Consider the following 13,696-nt stretch of genomic DNA (forward strand, 5'->3'; position numbering starts at 1 on the left):
GGGTACAGGCGGTTCTGATTCATGTATATATTGTCAGAGTACTCAATACACACTTTGAAATCTTAAAGCAGGTCGTGACGTGTCGTCTATAACTAAAATATATCAATACACAGACACACAATGTGCTTTTGCAAAATGACAGAAAAACTGTTCTTTTCATGGCACCTCAATACAAACATGGCTGCATTTTGCTTTTTGAACACTACTGCTCTAAGAGACATATTGGCATCAGGTAAATGAATTTCCTACCCATATTTAATCATTGTAAATAAAAGAAGCAGACCAATCTGCATATGGATTTTTTCTTTTTTCTTTTTTTTGAATTTGCATGCTTAGTACAGAACTAGGTTTAAAATCTCACTGAGCATTCTATGTGAATTAACCAGATTCTAAAGTAATGTGAAAAGGAAGATAATGAAAAGTACAGCTTTTCATTTAAACATAGGCAGCTCTCTTCATGCAGGGATTTCTTTAGTTTTTCTTTTTTAAAATTACACTTTGCATTAAAGAACATAGCCAGTGTAAACACAGTCCATAACACTTATAAAACAGTGCAATTTTTGTGGATTTCTGGGAGGAGGTTGAAATACAGATATTTATAATGGAGGTAAAATCACTTTCTCAGTAGAAAAATACGCATATTAAACACCTATCTCTATGTTCTGAACTTAACTTCACAAAAGAGCAAGTTATAGTTCTATACTGTGTAATAAATTAGTATCTCTCCTAGATTTCTATTTTGGTGTTAGTGTCAAATGCATAATAATACTAGAAAAAGCAACAAGAAAAATGTATTATTTAGAACCTAAGAAAAAAGTTATAGATAAAAATTGATGTAAGAGGGCAAAGAATAAAGAACTGGGGAAAGAAGCAATGGAAAAATACTGACCTCTATGAATTATAGCACATTTGAGATCATTCTCATGGCCTTTGGGCCAATTCTGGATACTTCTAAGTCTTAGGTCAGCGTTTGTTTCCACTTAGACTGTAGGGTACAATTTAGGAACCACTGCAAAATGTTAAGGATTTACCGAGCTTGTTTGCTGATGAAACCACAGGCAGCTGAGTGCAGAGTGCTAACTTTTATCCATACAATCACAGAGAACAATGCAAAAAACATACTGAAATGCAGGCAAGATTGCCTGCCATAAAAGTATTTCTGGGGACTTGCTCCAGCAGATCTTACTGAGACAAAACTCATGTCTACTGTGTTTTCATTAATGCTGTGCCAGAAAAACTGCAAAACTGGCTTCTTCCCTCATTATTTAGGGCTTTTTCCTTAAATACTGTTGTATACTGGACTCGTAATCAACTGCGGCTGGGAATCTTCACGAAACACACTGCTCTGAAGAAAACTCAACTCACTGCGTAGCAATGCATGATGCCGAGTGTCTGGGCTGCACCTCTCATCCACAAGCAGCAAGAACGCTTTCCGCAGAAGGTAAATGACAGTATCCTCATGTGACTGATGGGACCATGTGCAGAAGTGAGAAATGCAAGACCTGGCCAGCTTTTTAAAAATATCGCTTTTCACTGCTTGCACAGAGAGCGGAAATATTCCTGCTTCAGCTATATTTTAAAGGTATAAACTGACAGGTAGATTGGGAAAGAACTTGTCTCAGGTGATTATCACTGCAATTGAAGTCAGACTACTAGTAAACGTGAATAATTTAGCACTTCATCTCTGCATATTGCTGTAGTAATTATTTTCTATTGCTGATGTTCTCAGAAAAAGGTTAATTTGAAATTGTAACTATTGATTTGGGGGAAAAAGCTATGTAAAATTACATTGCCTTTACTACAAATCTTAAAACAGCTCAAGAGATCTTACGAAATTTCAAATCAATGAATTCACCAACAAATTTATACCTAATTTTAAAAAATGCCATTAAAAACCTTGAGAAATTATGAAATAATCTATAATCCACAGAAAAATTGTTTTAAATCCTCCTAAACATCTTCCAATATTCTAGTAAGTTGTTTAATAAAAACACATTGCTAATCATTCACTAGGAATACAACATGCCTCAATAATAAAATGAAGGGATGCTGATGCAAGCAGGTGATTTATTCTGCAGTAACTGTTACTATGCACTTTACCAATAAAGATTCATCTGCATTGTTTCAGCTGGTCATCTTCTAAAATGCATTTAAAAGAGAATGTTACTGGGAAGATTTCCTCCTCCTTCCTTTTGAGAATGATTCACCCCTTGTGGTCTGTGCAGGAGATAATCATTTTTGTGGCATGATATGATATTAGAATTTCAAACCGTACTGAAGTTCATATGAAAAAACCAACAACTTCTGTGTATTTCAAATACTATTACATAACTATGGATGCTGGAGATCATATACAGTGAACTTTTATCCATCCCAGATTGTAAACTTACTGTAGAATGATGGGATGTGTTTTTTCTCTCCCCCCTCCCCCTTTTTTTTTTAAGAAGCAATCAAGCTGTACATTAAAAGACAGGAAGGACATTACTGACTTACAAAAGAATGCCCCCTTTGTCAATAATTTGTAAATGTAAACAAAAAAGTTCAAGTAGAAAAGCAAATAAGTGTGCCGCTGCTTCAAATATGATTTGTTGTCCCATGGGGTTTGGGCAAAGTTCTTTAAAAACACGTCTTCATGGCAGTCATGAAGCATCTCAGAAGCGTCCTGATCTTCGCTACCAGATATCACTGGTGAAGCTAAGCTCCCTTGCTGATAAAGGTAGCAAGGGGTTGTTCCTGTGAAACTCCTGGGGATCCTTCATGGTATTGTTAAGAGGTAGCTGTCCGTTTAGTAGTGTCAAAGGTATGTTACAGTATGTGTGGTGGTTGCTTATGGAAGCTATAGGCAATGTTGCTGCTGCCACGTCGTATTCGTATCCTCTGCAATAATGTCTCATTTGCACAGAATCTGCTTGATGGTAATCAGTTAAATCAGCCCGTGATTCTACCAACGTGGCAGAAGTGCCTGTAACGGCAAGGGAGGGTACAGTCTGGAGGTCTCCAAAAAGGCCCTGCTCCGCAGAATCCAGGACCTGACGCCGAGACACCACCTCCTTTTTCTTTGCTGGCATTTCAAAGACTAGGCGCTTCCAAAACTTAGAATTCAGTTTGCTGCTTCTTGGTCCTTTCCACTTCACCACTGATAGAAGTTTGATGGTGTGCTTTAAAGATTCCACTTCGTGATAATTCACTTTCCCTTTTAATTCAGTACACTCAATCAAAATAACTTTGATTTCTCCACTGACTAGCATGTTATGGAGTCTGTTTTCCATCTCAAAAATACTCCATCCTCTCCTGAGAACATAGTCTGGAGTTAACACGATAATGAGTCTTCTGCTTTGCTCAACACATCTTGTGAGATCTTCAATGTAGGCTACAAATTACAGAAAGAGAGAAAGAGTAAAGAATAAAGAAGACTATTGCATCAAAACATCAGGCTTGCAATTAAGTTTAACAAAATCCTATAGCTCACTGATTCACGCCATTTAAGACAAGGGGCACTTCACGATATACTCCAACAGAAATAGGATTGTGCATCACAACACATTTCTATTGATAGAATATATACAAGAAAACTCCTCAATAACATCCTCAATCCGTAACTGTTTTTCCCTATTCATCTCAACAGAATGGCATTTACATAATATCCTCACTGTGTAGATGCATTACTAACTAAAAATACACAGTTCACTTACTGCCAAATTATAGATCAAGATCAATGTAATGTTTGCGTAAATTTTAACATTAACACTGGTTATGATTAAAGACACATTGAGGGAAGCACACTCTGGGAAGCAGTTCTTGTGTTTCAGATGCAAGGGCAGGAGGATGCTGCAGGGTGTGCAAACCGTAACTAGCAAGTGCTCAGAAAGAAATCAACCTTATCACATGCAGAAATTGTGCTATGGCATAGAAGCAGCATGGCAGCTGTTTCTTCTCTAGGTATTAACCACAAAAACACAACAGCATTTTTTGTGGCTCAGTGGTTTGCTTTAATATTGCAAACCTGTGCTTCTACGTACATCAAGGTATTAACAAAAACTTCACAAGTGACGGGAACAGATGGAAAATTTAAGCATATTGGAGGTGTTTATTTGCTGAGACATCAGTGACGATGAAAATAGTATTCTTCTTTCATTCATGCACACCAAGAAGTTGTGAATGATCAGTGTAAGCAGAAATGCCAGCCCCATCATCAGCTCCATGTTGTCAGCTTACTGAACTTGAAACCGTTCTTGAAGTTGGACTTGGGTTTCTGATCCAGAGTTTCACTTGTCCCAGGGATGGTAGGGAAGAGATGCCAATTATAGTGGTCTGACATGGAACGGGATGGGAAAGAGGTCTACTTACAGACCTGATCTAAAACCCACTTAAATGACAAGACTCCAAGAAGTTTCAATCGGTTTTGGGTCCGGACCAGAAACGTGAAAACACTTGAAAGAAATATTAAGATCAGAAATGTGTTCACTGGTTGCAGAGCATCGTGATTGTGAGCTTAGAGACAGGAAATTATTATTTTAACTACATGAACCTTTTGACCATGCTACTCAGAATGTGCTATCTGACAACAGAGGAGAAGCATGTGTTATAAATGAAGACTTGGACACAGAAGCTGCACAGAACAGATCTTTACTCAGCACAGGGCAGGGCCTCTCTTACACACACTGCCCTCTAGCAGGAACAACGATTACAAATAACATCATTAATCAACATCTGTTACTGCAAGACTCATTTTTATAGTCCCAGGCACCATACCACAGCATGCTTATTCACACCACTTCCAGTAAAGTAAATAGCTACAAAATAGGCCAACAGGAACATTCTAAAATAGCTTATTTTCATGAGACTGAAGGCATAGTTAGCATCAAATCTGCCTTTACTAATGTTTTATTTCACCACTTAGCAGCAAGAAGAATTTCTTTCACAAATGGAAAAAAGAGGCAATTGTAAACATCCCACAGACACACACAAAATTAAGACATACACATACATTACAAATCTCTAGGCAACAATCCTGACTTTCAGTTTTATGATTCTTTAATCATGCAGCATTTACAGTTATTTTTTTTCTCTTAGAATATTTTATGAGGAAAACCGCCACATTGCTCTGTGTAAAATAGTTACTCATTAATGAAAAAAATTCAACATTATGATCCATGGGAGAGGCAGCAGAGAGGGGAGAGAATCAGCAACAATGAGAAAATGATAAGCAGAACTGGTGAAACAAAACTTAGGGAAAGGTAGAAATGTTCAATACAATGGAAAGAGATTATCCCAATGTATCAACAGCTCAGACTCTTCATTTTCTTCCTTTCTTTCTGCTCCCAAAAAGAAAGAATTTAGGTGGGAAGCTTCATCATTAGAAGTTGAATCTGCAAGATACAGTAAAACAACAAACTATCATGCATCTTTCCTGAGACATATTCATCCCTCCTCCAAACACCTCAGAACACTGCTATGTACAAGACAATTCTCTGCAGGACACATTCAGTACCATGTAGCCAGGTTAGTGCTAAGCACAGCCACGCATATCCTGTACACATCCAATTCCAAAGAAAAAAGTCACTTCCCTTTCATATCTTCAAATATCCAGCAGCAATAATTTCAATGGCAACAACCCATCCATTGTACCATCTCAACCAGAAACTCACCAGACTTTGCTTTAGTCGAAGAGGGAATGAGGTAGGAAGATGAGAGGAAAAATCCCGTATTTTCTCAGATGGACGCTTCTCCCCTCTGTGCCTCTCCCATACTTTGGTATGCCCAGCTTACTTGACAGGTGTTGCAACAATTTGGAGCTCTTCCTATAGACAACTCTATAGAGACCTTCACAAATAACCACTAGGTGCAAATTCCAAGTTGCAGTTGGTTCAATGACAGACACAGCCAATGTACAAGGGGTCTGCTGGTGCAGTGAGGATGAAATACACCATATTACAGAAAAGCGGAAACCCAAATGAAAGGCAAACACATTTTCCAGCCATCTGGCCCAGAATCATTGAATAATCCCAATAACGTAAGCTTGGGACTACTGCTACTACTTCCCTGGAGTATGTGGTTTAATTGGGTGCATCCTACAGAATGCCCAACATGTACAACAAACATTTCTGCGAGGAAAAGCAAAGAAGGACGGGTTCCTGTCTTTCTAAAGCCTGGAAATTCATGCTTTCCCCTACCCTTCAGTGGTACAAGACTGCATAAATCTTAGAGTTGCTAAGTCACCCACTCCCTTTCAATTCAGAAGTACAGACTGCTCAAAATAACAGAGGGTAAGCTGTCTTAAGTGTTCTGTCCATTAGAAGTATTAAATACAAGCCAGCTATATAGCAAAGGGTTGGTTTTGCCTTTCTATTGAGCTAAAAGGTAATTGTCAAGCAATGGTTCTGTTTCACTTTCAAGAAGAAACTGAACAAGCACTTCAGGATTCACATCACCAACCATCATCAACCGCAAGACTCCAGGCAAGTGTATTTTCATCAGATAAATGTCATTTCATTAAAACTTCATTGTTGTCAAAGAAGGAGTCAATTTCAATGACATTTCATTATGAGGGGAGAAAAAATCTTGACAAAATCAGGATAGAATAATTTGGGTTTATTTCTCAAAATTATATTGTATCATAAAGTATAAAGTAAAAATAAAATGGCAGAATTAGCATTAACCTACTTGATTTTATTGAAAAAATGACATTTTAATTTTGACCTTTTTTTTCTCCTTTTCTTGAAACACCATTTTGCAATATGGCACAAAAACAGTTTTCAAAATGTTAGTATTTCTCATTAAAAAATTACAGTTTTGGGAAGCTCTATCGGTAACTTACTTGTACTATGGCCAATGGGATCTTCAAAGAAGTATGGACAACAAGAAGTTTTAGACCCATAAACAAACATGCTTTTTGCATGGTTGCCCATCAGCAATGAAGATAGATGACCTGACAGCAAATATACACTTCACTAGATACTGTCAACATGTAACGATGGTGAATGTAGTGTGGAGCACTGAAGTCTGAGACACACATCCTATTTGCAAGAGTGTAATCACCCATAATTGCCTACTGAATCCTGAATGAGCTATGCTAGCCATTGTCTGGGAGGAAACCCAGACAACCTAATATGCAAGTGGCCCAAGATCAAGAAAACTAAGGAATACCATGGACACAGAGTTGCTTACACAAAGAAATATCTGACTAACTAGATTCAAACAATCTGCAAAAGCGGCTGAGGGAGAGAGAAAAAACAGCAATCGTATCAAGTCTTATGGATATTTTTGGCAAATGTGGTCTGCAGCACCACAAGGACCAAAGGGTATTTGCCATCAACCATACTGGCCGGTTCCTGACACTCTGAAAATAACCAGCCTTGCTGCCTCTGGCAACATGACTATCACTTGAGGAAGAGTTATTTATAGAAGAATAATTCAGTCCTAGTTTCCTAACCGAATAGTTCCCAAACCCTAACTTGAGCTACTTTATTACAGCAAAAATAACTGCTTGTCTTGCTTTTCCTATTTCTTAAACATTTGTTGCTTGTTTTAGCTCCAGCCAGAACGGCAATGCAGTCGGCACTGCTGAAACACAGAACAGAGTGATGGCCCCTGCCCCAAAGAGAGCACAATCCCACTATAAGCTAAGAGACGGGTGATGAGTACAACAGAAAGAAACAAATAATAGAATAGAAGATGGCTTTGGCGATATCTCCTTGGAGACTGAAGTGTCTGAAGTTGGTGATTCTGGTGAAACCGAAACTGGTATAGTAGTGGATGTCGGAATCAAAATTCTGAGTATTTAGAATCAAAGACTTGTAGAATCACACGGGCTGGGATCTGAAGGTCTCCAGGTCAATCTTCTGCCCAAAGCAGGAGCAGGTAAGATTGTTCAGGGCCTTGTCCAGTAGAGCTTTGAAAATCGCCAAGGATCTTCTCAAGTCTTCTTCTCCGGTGGCTTTGGGTACTGTCCTGGTGTCTAACCACCCTCATGGCAAGCAAAAAATTCCAAATACTAGATTGGAATTTTCAGGGTTGCAACTTCTACCTATGGACTCTTATCCAACGACTGTACAGTCTGCCTCCATATTCTGTGTGCTTTCCACTGGAAAGACAACAATAAAATTCCCCCTTTGCCTTTCTTTTCTTCATGAAATACAGTTCTTTTGGCCTCTCCTTTTATGCTATGTGCACCAGCTTCCCGACCATCTTGGTGGCCTTCAGCAAACCACTACAAGGTAGACATCCTGTCCTGGCTGACTCTAAAGAGAGGGATTTTGTTTATATTTATTCCACTTTTAACTATCATTCTGCTGGATTTCATTTTTACTTGCCTGGCATTAACTGTAAGATTCATACAGAGCAAATAACCAGGGACTTCGTAAAGGAGTTTGTGGTGCTGAGTGCTCTATTTCTGTTCCACGTAAATGGTGTCACATATCTAACAAAGGCTCCTTGGGAACCCCAGGCACACTGTCCAAGTGTGTTTTCTTCATCCAGGAACTTAGGAAGCTCAAATTCACCAGTCAACAGCAACAACAACAACAAAAAACAAACCAAACCAAAACAACAACATAAAAGAAACCCACTGCAGATGGGCAGACAAAACTACAAACTGCCAGAAATTCAATATTGACTGTTGGGTGCTTTTTATTGGATGCCTGAGGTGCTCTCCTGTCATGCTGCTAACCTCTTATTTCCCAGGTAAAAGCAAAGATTTTTATTCTATTAGTGTTGTTCTTTTCAGTGCCTGATCTCTACACCCTGGGCTGAGCTGGAGTGAATTGCTGGTGTGTTTTCAATCCTGTCAAGATCAAATGCACATATGCTTAGAGAGCAACTAGATGATGTTCTAATAGATTAGTATTGCTGGTATTAAAAGTACAAATAGACAGTCTTGATCTCTTCACTTTCAGGGTTTAAAATAATTTGTAGAAGCCACTGGAGAAAAATATCTTCCTCTGATGTAGACCCAATTTCAGAAGAATCAAGTGCAAATATATCATTCTCTCTGTAGAAACATCTTTAGTGAGACAGAAAACGTCTCAGATAAAAATGTAAGTATTTCTACTTTTTCCTCTCAGCTCTTCAGTTTCCGCAGGTCTCCTAACACTGAATTAAAAAGCTCACAGGATTCGAGAGTCTGCTTGGCTGTGGAAAAGGGTTTGTTCAAAAAAGGTCTTGAAAAGTAACAGTGTGGAAAAAATGATAATGGTTAAGAAGAATTAAGGATCACCGTCTCCTTATACAGGCCGACATGTTTATTGGTGCCTTAAGTGCCTAGGCAGAGAGGTATACGTCCTGTCAGCTTTGAGGGAATGAAGAATGCTCTTCTGTCATTACCAAAGGATACTCTTTAAGAAAGAATAGCTGGAATTAAAGTCAAACTCGGTCTTGCTGCTTACACAGCACACATGTTGCATCTTGCTGCCCTGTCACCCCTCTGGCCTGCATGGCTGCGTGGGCTTCTGCGTGAGGGAGAGGAGCAGAGGAGTGGTGGCTGCTTGAGCCCTGTTTCCACCTCACCAGTTCAGGGATGGGTCCCTTCATGCTGCTTTCAGGCGACACCAAGAGTCTCCGCAAAGATCCTTGCTGACTGCTGCAAAGTGGGCATCACCGAGGCCCTCAGTGCCCTTCCTGAGGGATCTCCCACTAGGACAAAATGCTCCACTGGAATAGTAATTGTATTCCGGCTTTGCAGGGCACGGAAACCAACGCTTCCTGCAAATGTGACTCAGGCTCATCTAACCTGGACTCCCGAGGCCAGGAATCTGCTTTCCAAAGCTATGGCCTCGGCCCCCGCAGCCATCATCTCTGTCCTCCAAGGGCCGGCAACATCTGCTCCACACGCCTCCTTCAGACAGCCAGTCCTCAGCGCAGAGCCAAAGCGCAGAGCTGGGATATGAGGTGGGGACACTGCCAGGGTCCCCCTTTCAGCAGAGGAGCTCTGCTGGGTGAGCAAATCCCTGCTCAGGTGCATCTGGCTTGAACCTCTCCCTCAGCTGCAGAGGGGCATGCAAAGCCTATCACAGCTTTTCCCTACAGGTGAATCACCTGGCAAAATCATAATCAAAATTGTCCTGAACTTTTCTGAAGTCAGCTTTTCGGTTTGTTCAGAGAAGTATCCAAGGAAGACAAATGAAATACTATTTAACATATCTATTTTTTGCTTGCTCTCAAACCCAAACAGCAGCTGTGTTACTACATGCCAGGAAGCAAGCGCAATAATGCACACCCTCCTGTGGCAGCACCTTAAAACTGCAGAGATTATGTGAAACAACCAGACTTAGAAAACACCCCAGATTTGCTGGAATCACACATTTAAGTACATGTGAAAAGATACAGAAGGCAACATCAGCATGGAGAGCAGGAAAGCATTATATCACACAAAATCATTTACACCAAAAGACAAGGAAATGCGGTACACGTGAGAAGAAATATTTCCTGAAATCAAAAAGGATAACTGTGACCAAAACCCCATTCTTCTATAGGAATCTGCCCTGAAGAGCCATGTATTTTGTCGCGTCTGTCACTTTTTGTGACAGTCACTCTAAAATATATTAGGTTTGCCTCTGAAATTTCTAGCAGGTCGATAGCACATCATGCTGCCTGCTCTCCTCACTATGCACTGCAAGTCCTTGTAAGACTGGTGAGCATTGCACAAATGACAGAAACAGCCACGTTCCCTTCTCCTCTGCACACCAACAGCTTGCAAATGCAGGAGGCTGAGCCTTCCCTCCTTCGCCATCACCTCTCCCTCTCTCTTGCCCCCCTCAAAATCAAGTGCCACCTCCCCCCATATCTTTTTCAAAGCTGAAGCATGCAAATCACACTCATTTCAGATCCGTATTTTATTCTGTATTGTCATTATGTCTGATTAAGCGTTCTTGAAGCTCCATATGTTAGAATCAGGCCCTTTCATAACACTGAAGAAGTGAGTTTGAGAGGAAAAAAGAAGCATTAAGTCTGTGAATGCTCATAAATGAGAACTGACATTTTCAGGTACCCTACATTTTCAGGAGAGGTTTAATGAATACCCAAAGTGATGACAAGTATTTGCTGAGTGTCTGACTGACAAAAATAGACAAAAATAAAATACCATGCTGGCTGGTATAGCAATTGGAAAGAAGGATCTCATTTCAGATTAATCTGTGCGTATAGTTATTGGTGAAAGGCCAGATTTAAACTCCAATTCACTTGTATAATTGCAATGTATAACTGCTATATGGTTGGATATGAAACAACTATTTACTACAGTCCTGTGATTTTTAACACAAAAAGACATTTTCTCTTATTATCTAATAATTCAGTACCGCTTGCTTGGGCTGTCAGAAATAAAAAGGCTATAAGCCAAGTCCCCTTTCTGGAATATGTTTCAGGGGACTAATGGAGTAAAACTCACTCCTCGCAGGGGCAAAGCACAAAGGAATAAAGGAAGCAGCCCTGGCCTAGGAGCTGCAAATGCACATGATAAGTTCAAGCCACTACAGGGGGCTTTGCATGATCTCTTCCTAGGCTCTGACTCCTCTCTCCCAGTGGGACTGGAGTCAGAGCTCTGCTTCCAGCTCCCTCAAATAGCAAAGAAACAGGCTTCAACTTCTGGGGCAGGCACTGGGTTTGGCAGCAGCAAGGCAGCAGTTTCAAGTCTTTGGCAGGCAGGCTGCTAATGCAGTCATGTTCTAGCTGTTTCATGTTTGGGGACATCTGCTCCAGTACAGTCATTGCTTTGTTTTCTTGTTCCTATTTCCTATCCAGTAGCATATACAGAAATAAGTTCATACACTTTTTTAGCATTTTTCATGGAAATGATTTGTAGCAGACAGAATTAGTGAAAAAAAAAAAAAAGCATGTTTTTCACATGGGTAACATTTCAAATAAATACGATATTAAAGCAAACATATTGTGCCATTCATTGACATGATTCATGGTCTTTTTGACTTGTCCAGAAATGAATTTGGAAGAAGAGATGCCATAACCACAGCTCAGAAAGCATTAACTGTTGGTACAGACATCCAAAGGTGCTGCTGAATCTTCAGACACAGCAGCAAAATTGATTTGAAACGGACAGCTGTATTTTACCATCAGCATGGAAGACAGCATCAGATCACAGGACCGTACACAGTCCCCTGAAGTATTAGTATTACTTACACAATACCGATACTGCTCAGAAATGCAACACTTGGTCAAAACCCTAATGAAAAACTGCATGTTTGCCATTAATTGGAAAATTAATGTAGCTATTTATAAGGCTTCAAAGTTAGGGAAAAAAGACACAGACAAAAAAGTAATTACTAAAAATATCCCATTTTCAATAATAAAACAGAAACCACAAATCTTTTTTGGAACTTTCATTTTTAGCTCCTTGTATCTGACACAGAGATTTTATATTACACTATCGCTTGCAGCGCTGCTGCCTCCCCCGTTGAAAGGTCCAGCTTCTGCCTCCACTGAAATCAATAGCAGCTCCCCCTCTGGTTTCAGTGGTGCAGGAACAAACTCTAACCTAGAGCTCAAATCTGCAGCAGTGAGGAAACTTAGCCGCTCCTGACAACCACTTCACAAGGACAGGCTTTCCCTATCTAGTATTTATTGCACAGTCCAGGCCTTCACAGCACATCGAAGAGAATTAAAACTCAAAGGTCAGAAATACTTACTTCCGCTAGGAATCAGGTCCCTATCTGGAATGAAGAGCTTATATCCATAGTGCTTTTCGAGAACGTCTGGCAGGATTTCCAGTGCAAAGTGCTCCTCTTCGTTATTATCACAATCTAATGCATCGGGATCCACTTTGGTGTATGAAAGATATGCGTCATATTCCTTGTTGTCTGTAAGGAAACAAATTCACGTTCAGCCTGACGTTTGCAAAAGCACTGTAAAGAGCATAGGACAGTTCTAGAAAACTGTATTATTCCTAGAAATGATCACGCCAACAAAACTGGTACTTTTCATATGAACATATAACCTGGCTTTTGCAGAGAAATTAGCTGGCTAGCAAGTCTGCCTCATGTGGTCAGTGTACACACTTCATATCTGAAAAGATCTTGGGAAAAATTCAAATACAAATATTAATGCTGGAACTTCTTATTTTAATCCTTTCTCTGGTGCTAATGGAAATCTTTCTTTCAACTCCTGTGCCTCAAGAGTGCTATGGTTATGGGCAAGTTTTGAGTTCTCACTCAAAGGAGAACTTCCTTTCACAAATAAATGTGAGAAATGCACAACTTAAACTCAAATGAATACTGATTATACAGAAAACGGTGACAAATGTGAACAGTTCAAAGCATTCTTTCAGAAAATCTTCCAAATTTTAAAGCCAATATCATAACTTTAGAGGTCATTTGATCCAGGACATTTTACATACCTGGGGCTCACCTTATCAGACCTAGAAATAACTCCAAGAGCAAGTGTGGAGCAGGGAGAGACTTTCTCCTGCACTAGGATGCCTGCAGCTCAGGGTGGAAGCAAAGCCTCAGGGCTTTATCGAAAGGTGGGTGACAGAGGGGACCCCAGAAAATGCCTTGTGAGGAAAGCTGGGCTGTGACACAGAGGTCTGGCAACCCAATTCCTTGCTCCTCCTGCACAGCACCGGGGCCGGACTCTAGCTCTCTGCATCCGACACACAGAGCTGAGAGCTGGCAAGCGTGCCAGGAACAGAAGTGGCACCGCTATCGAGCTTGAGATCCATGCTGTGATCAGACTGTCTTAGTGACATTTCTCT

At 40.2% G+C, this 13,696-nt stretch overlaps 1 protein-coding gene and 1 long non-coding RNA gene across 11 annotated transcripts in view; one reads left to right on the forward strand and one right to left on the reverse strand.

Moving 5' to 3' along the window:
• The first annotated feature begins 1,034 nt into the window (after positions 1–1,034).
• LOC121077217 lies at positions 1,035–12,210 on the forward strand. The gene is made up of 3 exons (XR_005823959.1): positions 1,035–1,441; positions 8,895–9,035; positions 11,925–12,210. It is a non-coding gene; the product is annotated as an uncharacterized LOC121077217 (long non-coding RNA).
• IL1RAPL2 (interleukin 1 receptor accessory protein like 2) overlaps positions 1,435–13,696 on the reverse strand; it is a 358,032-nt gene continuing 345,770 nt past the window's right edge. For all 10 annotated transcript variants that reach the window (XM_040572218.1, XM_040572223.1, XM_040572227.1 and 7 more), the window contains 2 exons: positions 12,633–12,803; positions 1,435–3,370 (listed from right to left, as the gene is read on the reverse strand). In XM_040572218.1, the coding sequence (XP_040428152.1) occupies positions 2,673–3,370; positions 12,633–12,803 (869 nt within the window). In that variant the 3' untranslated portion in view covers positions 1,435–2,672. The remainder of the gene's footprint in view (positions 3,371–12,632; positions 12,804–13,696) is intronic.

This window comes from Cygnus olor, chromosome 13 (genome assembly GCF_009769625.2).
Source record: "Cygnus olor isolate bCygOlo1 chromosome 13, bCygOlo1.pri.v2, whole genome shotgun sequence".
NCBI classification, from domain to species: domain Eukaryota; kingdom Metazoa; phylum Chordata; class Aves; order Anseriformes; family Anatidae; genus Cygnus; species Cygnus olor.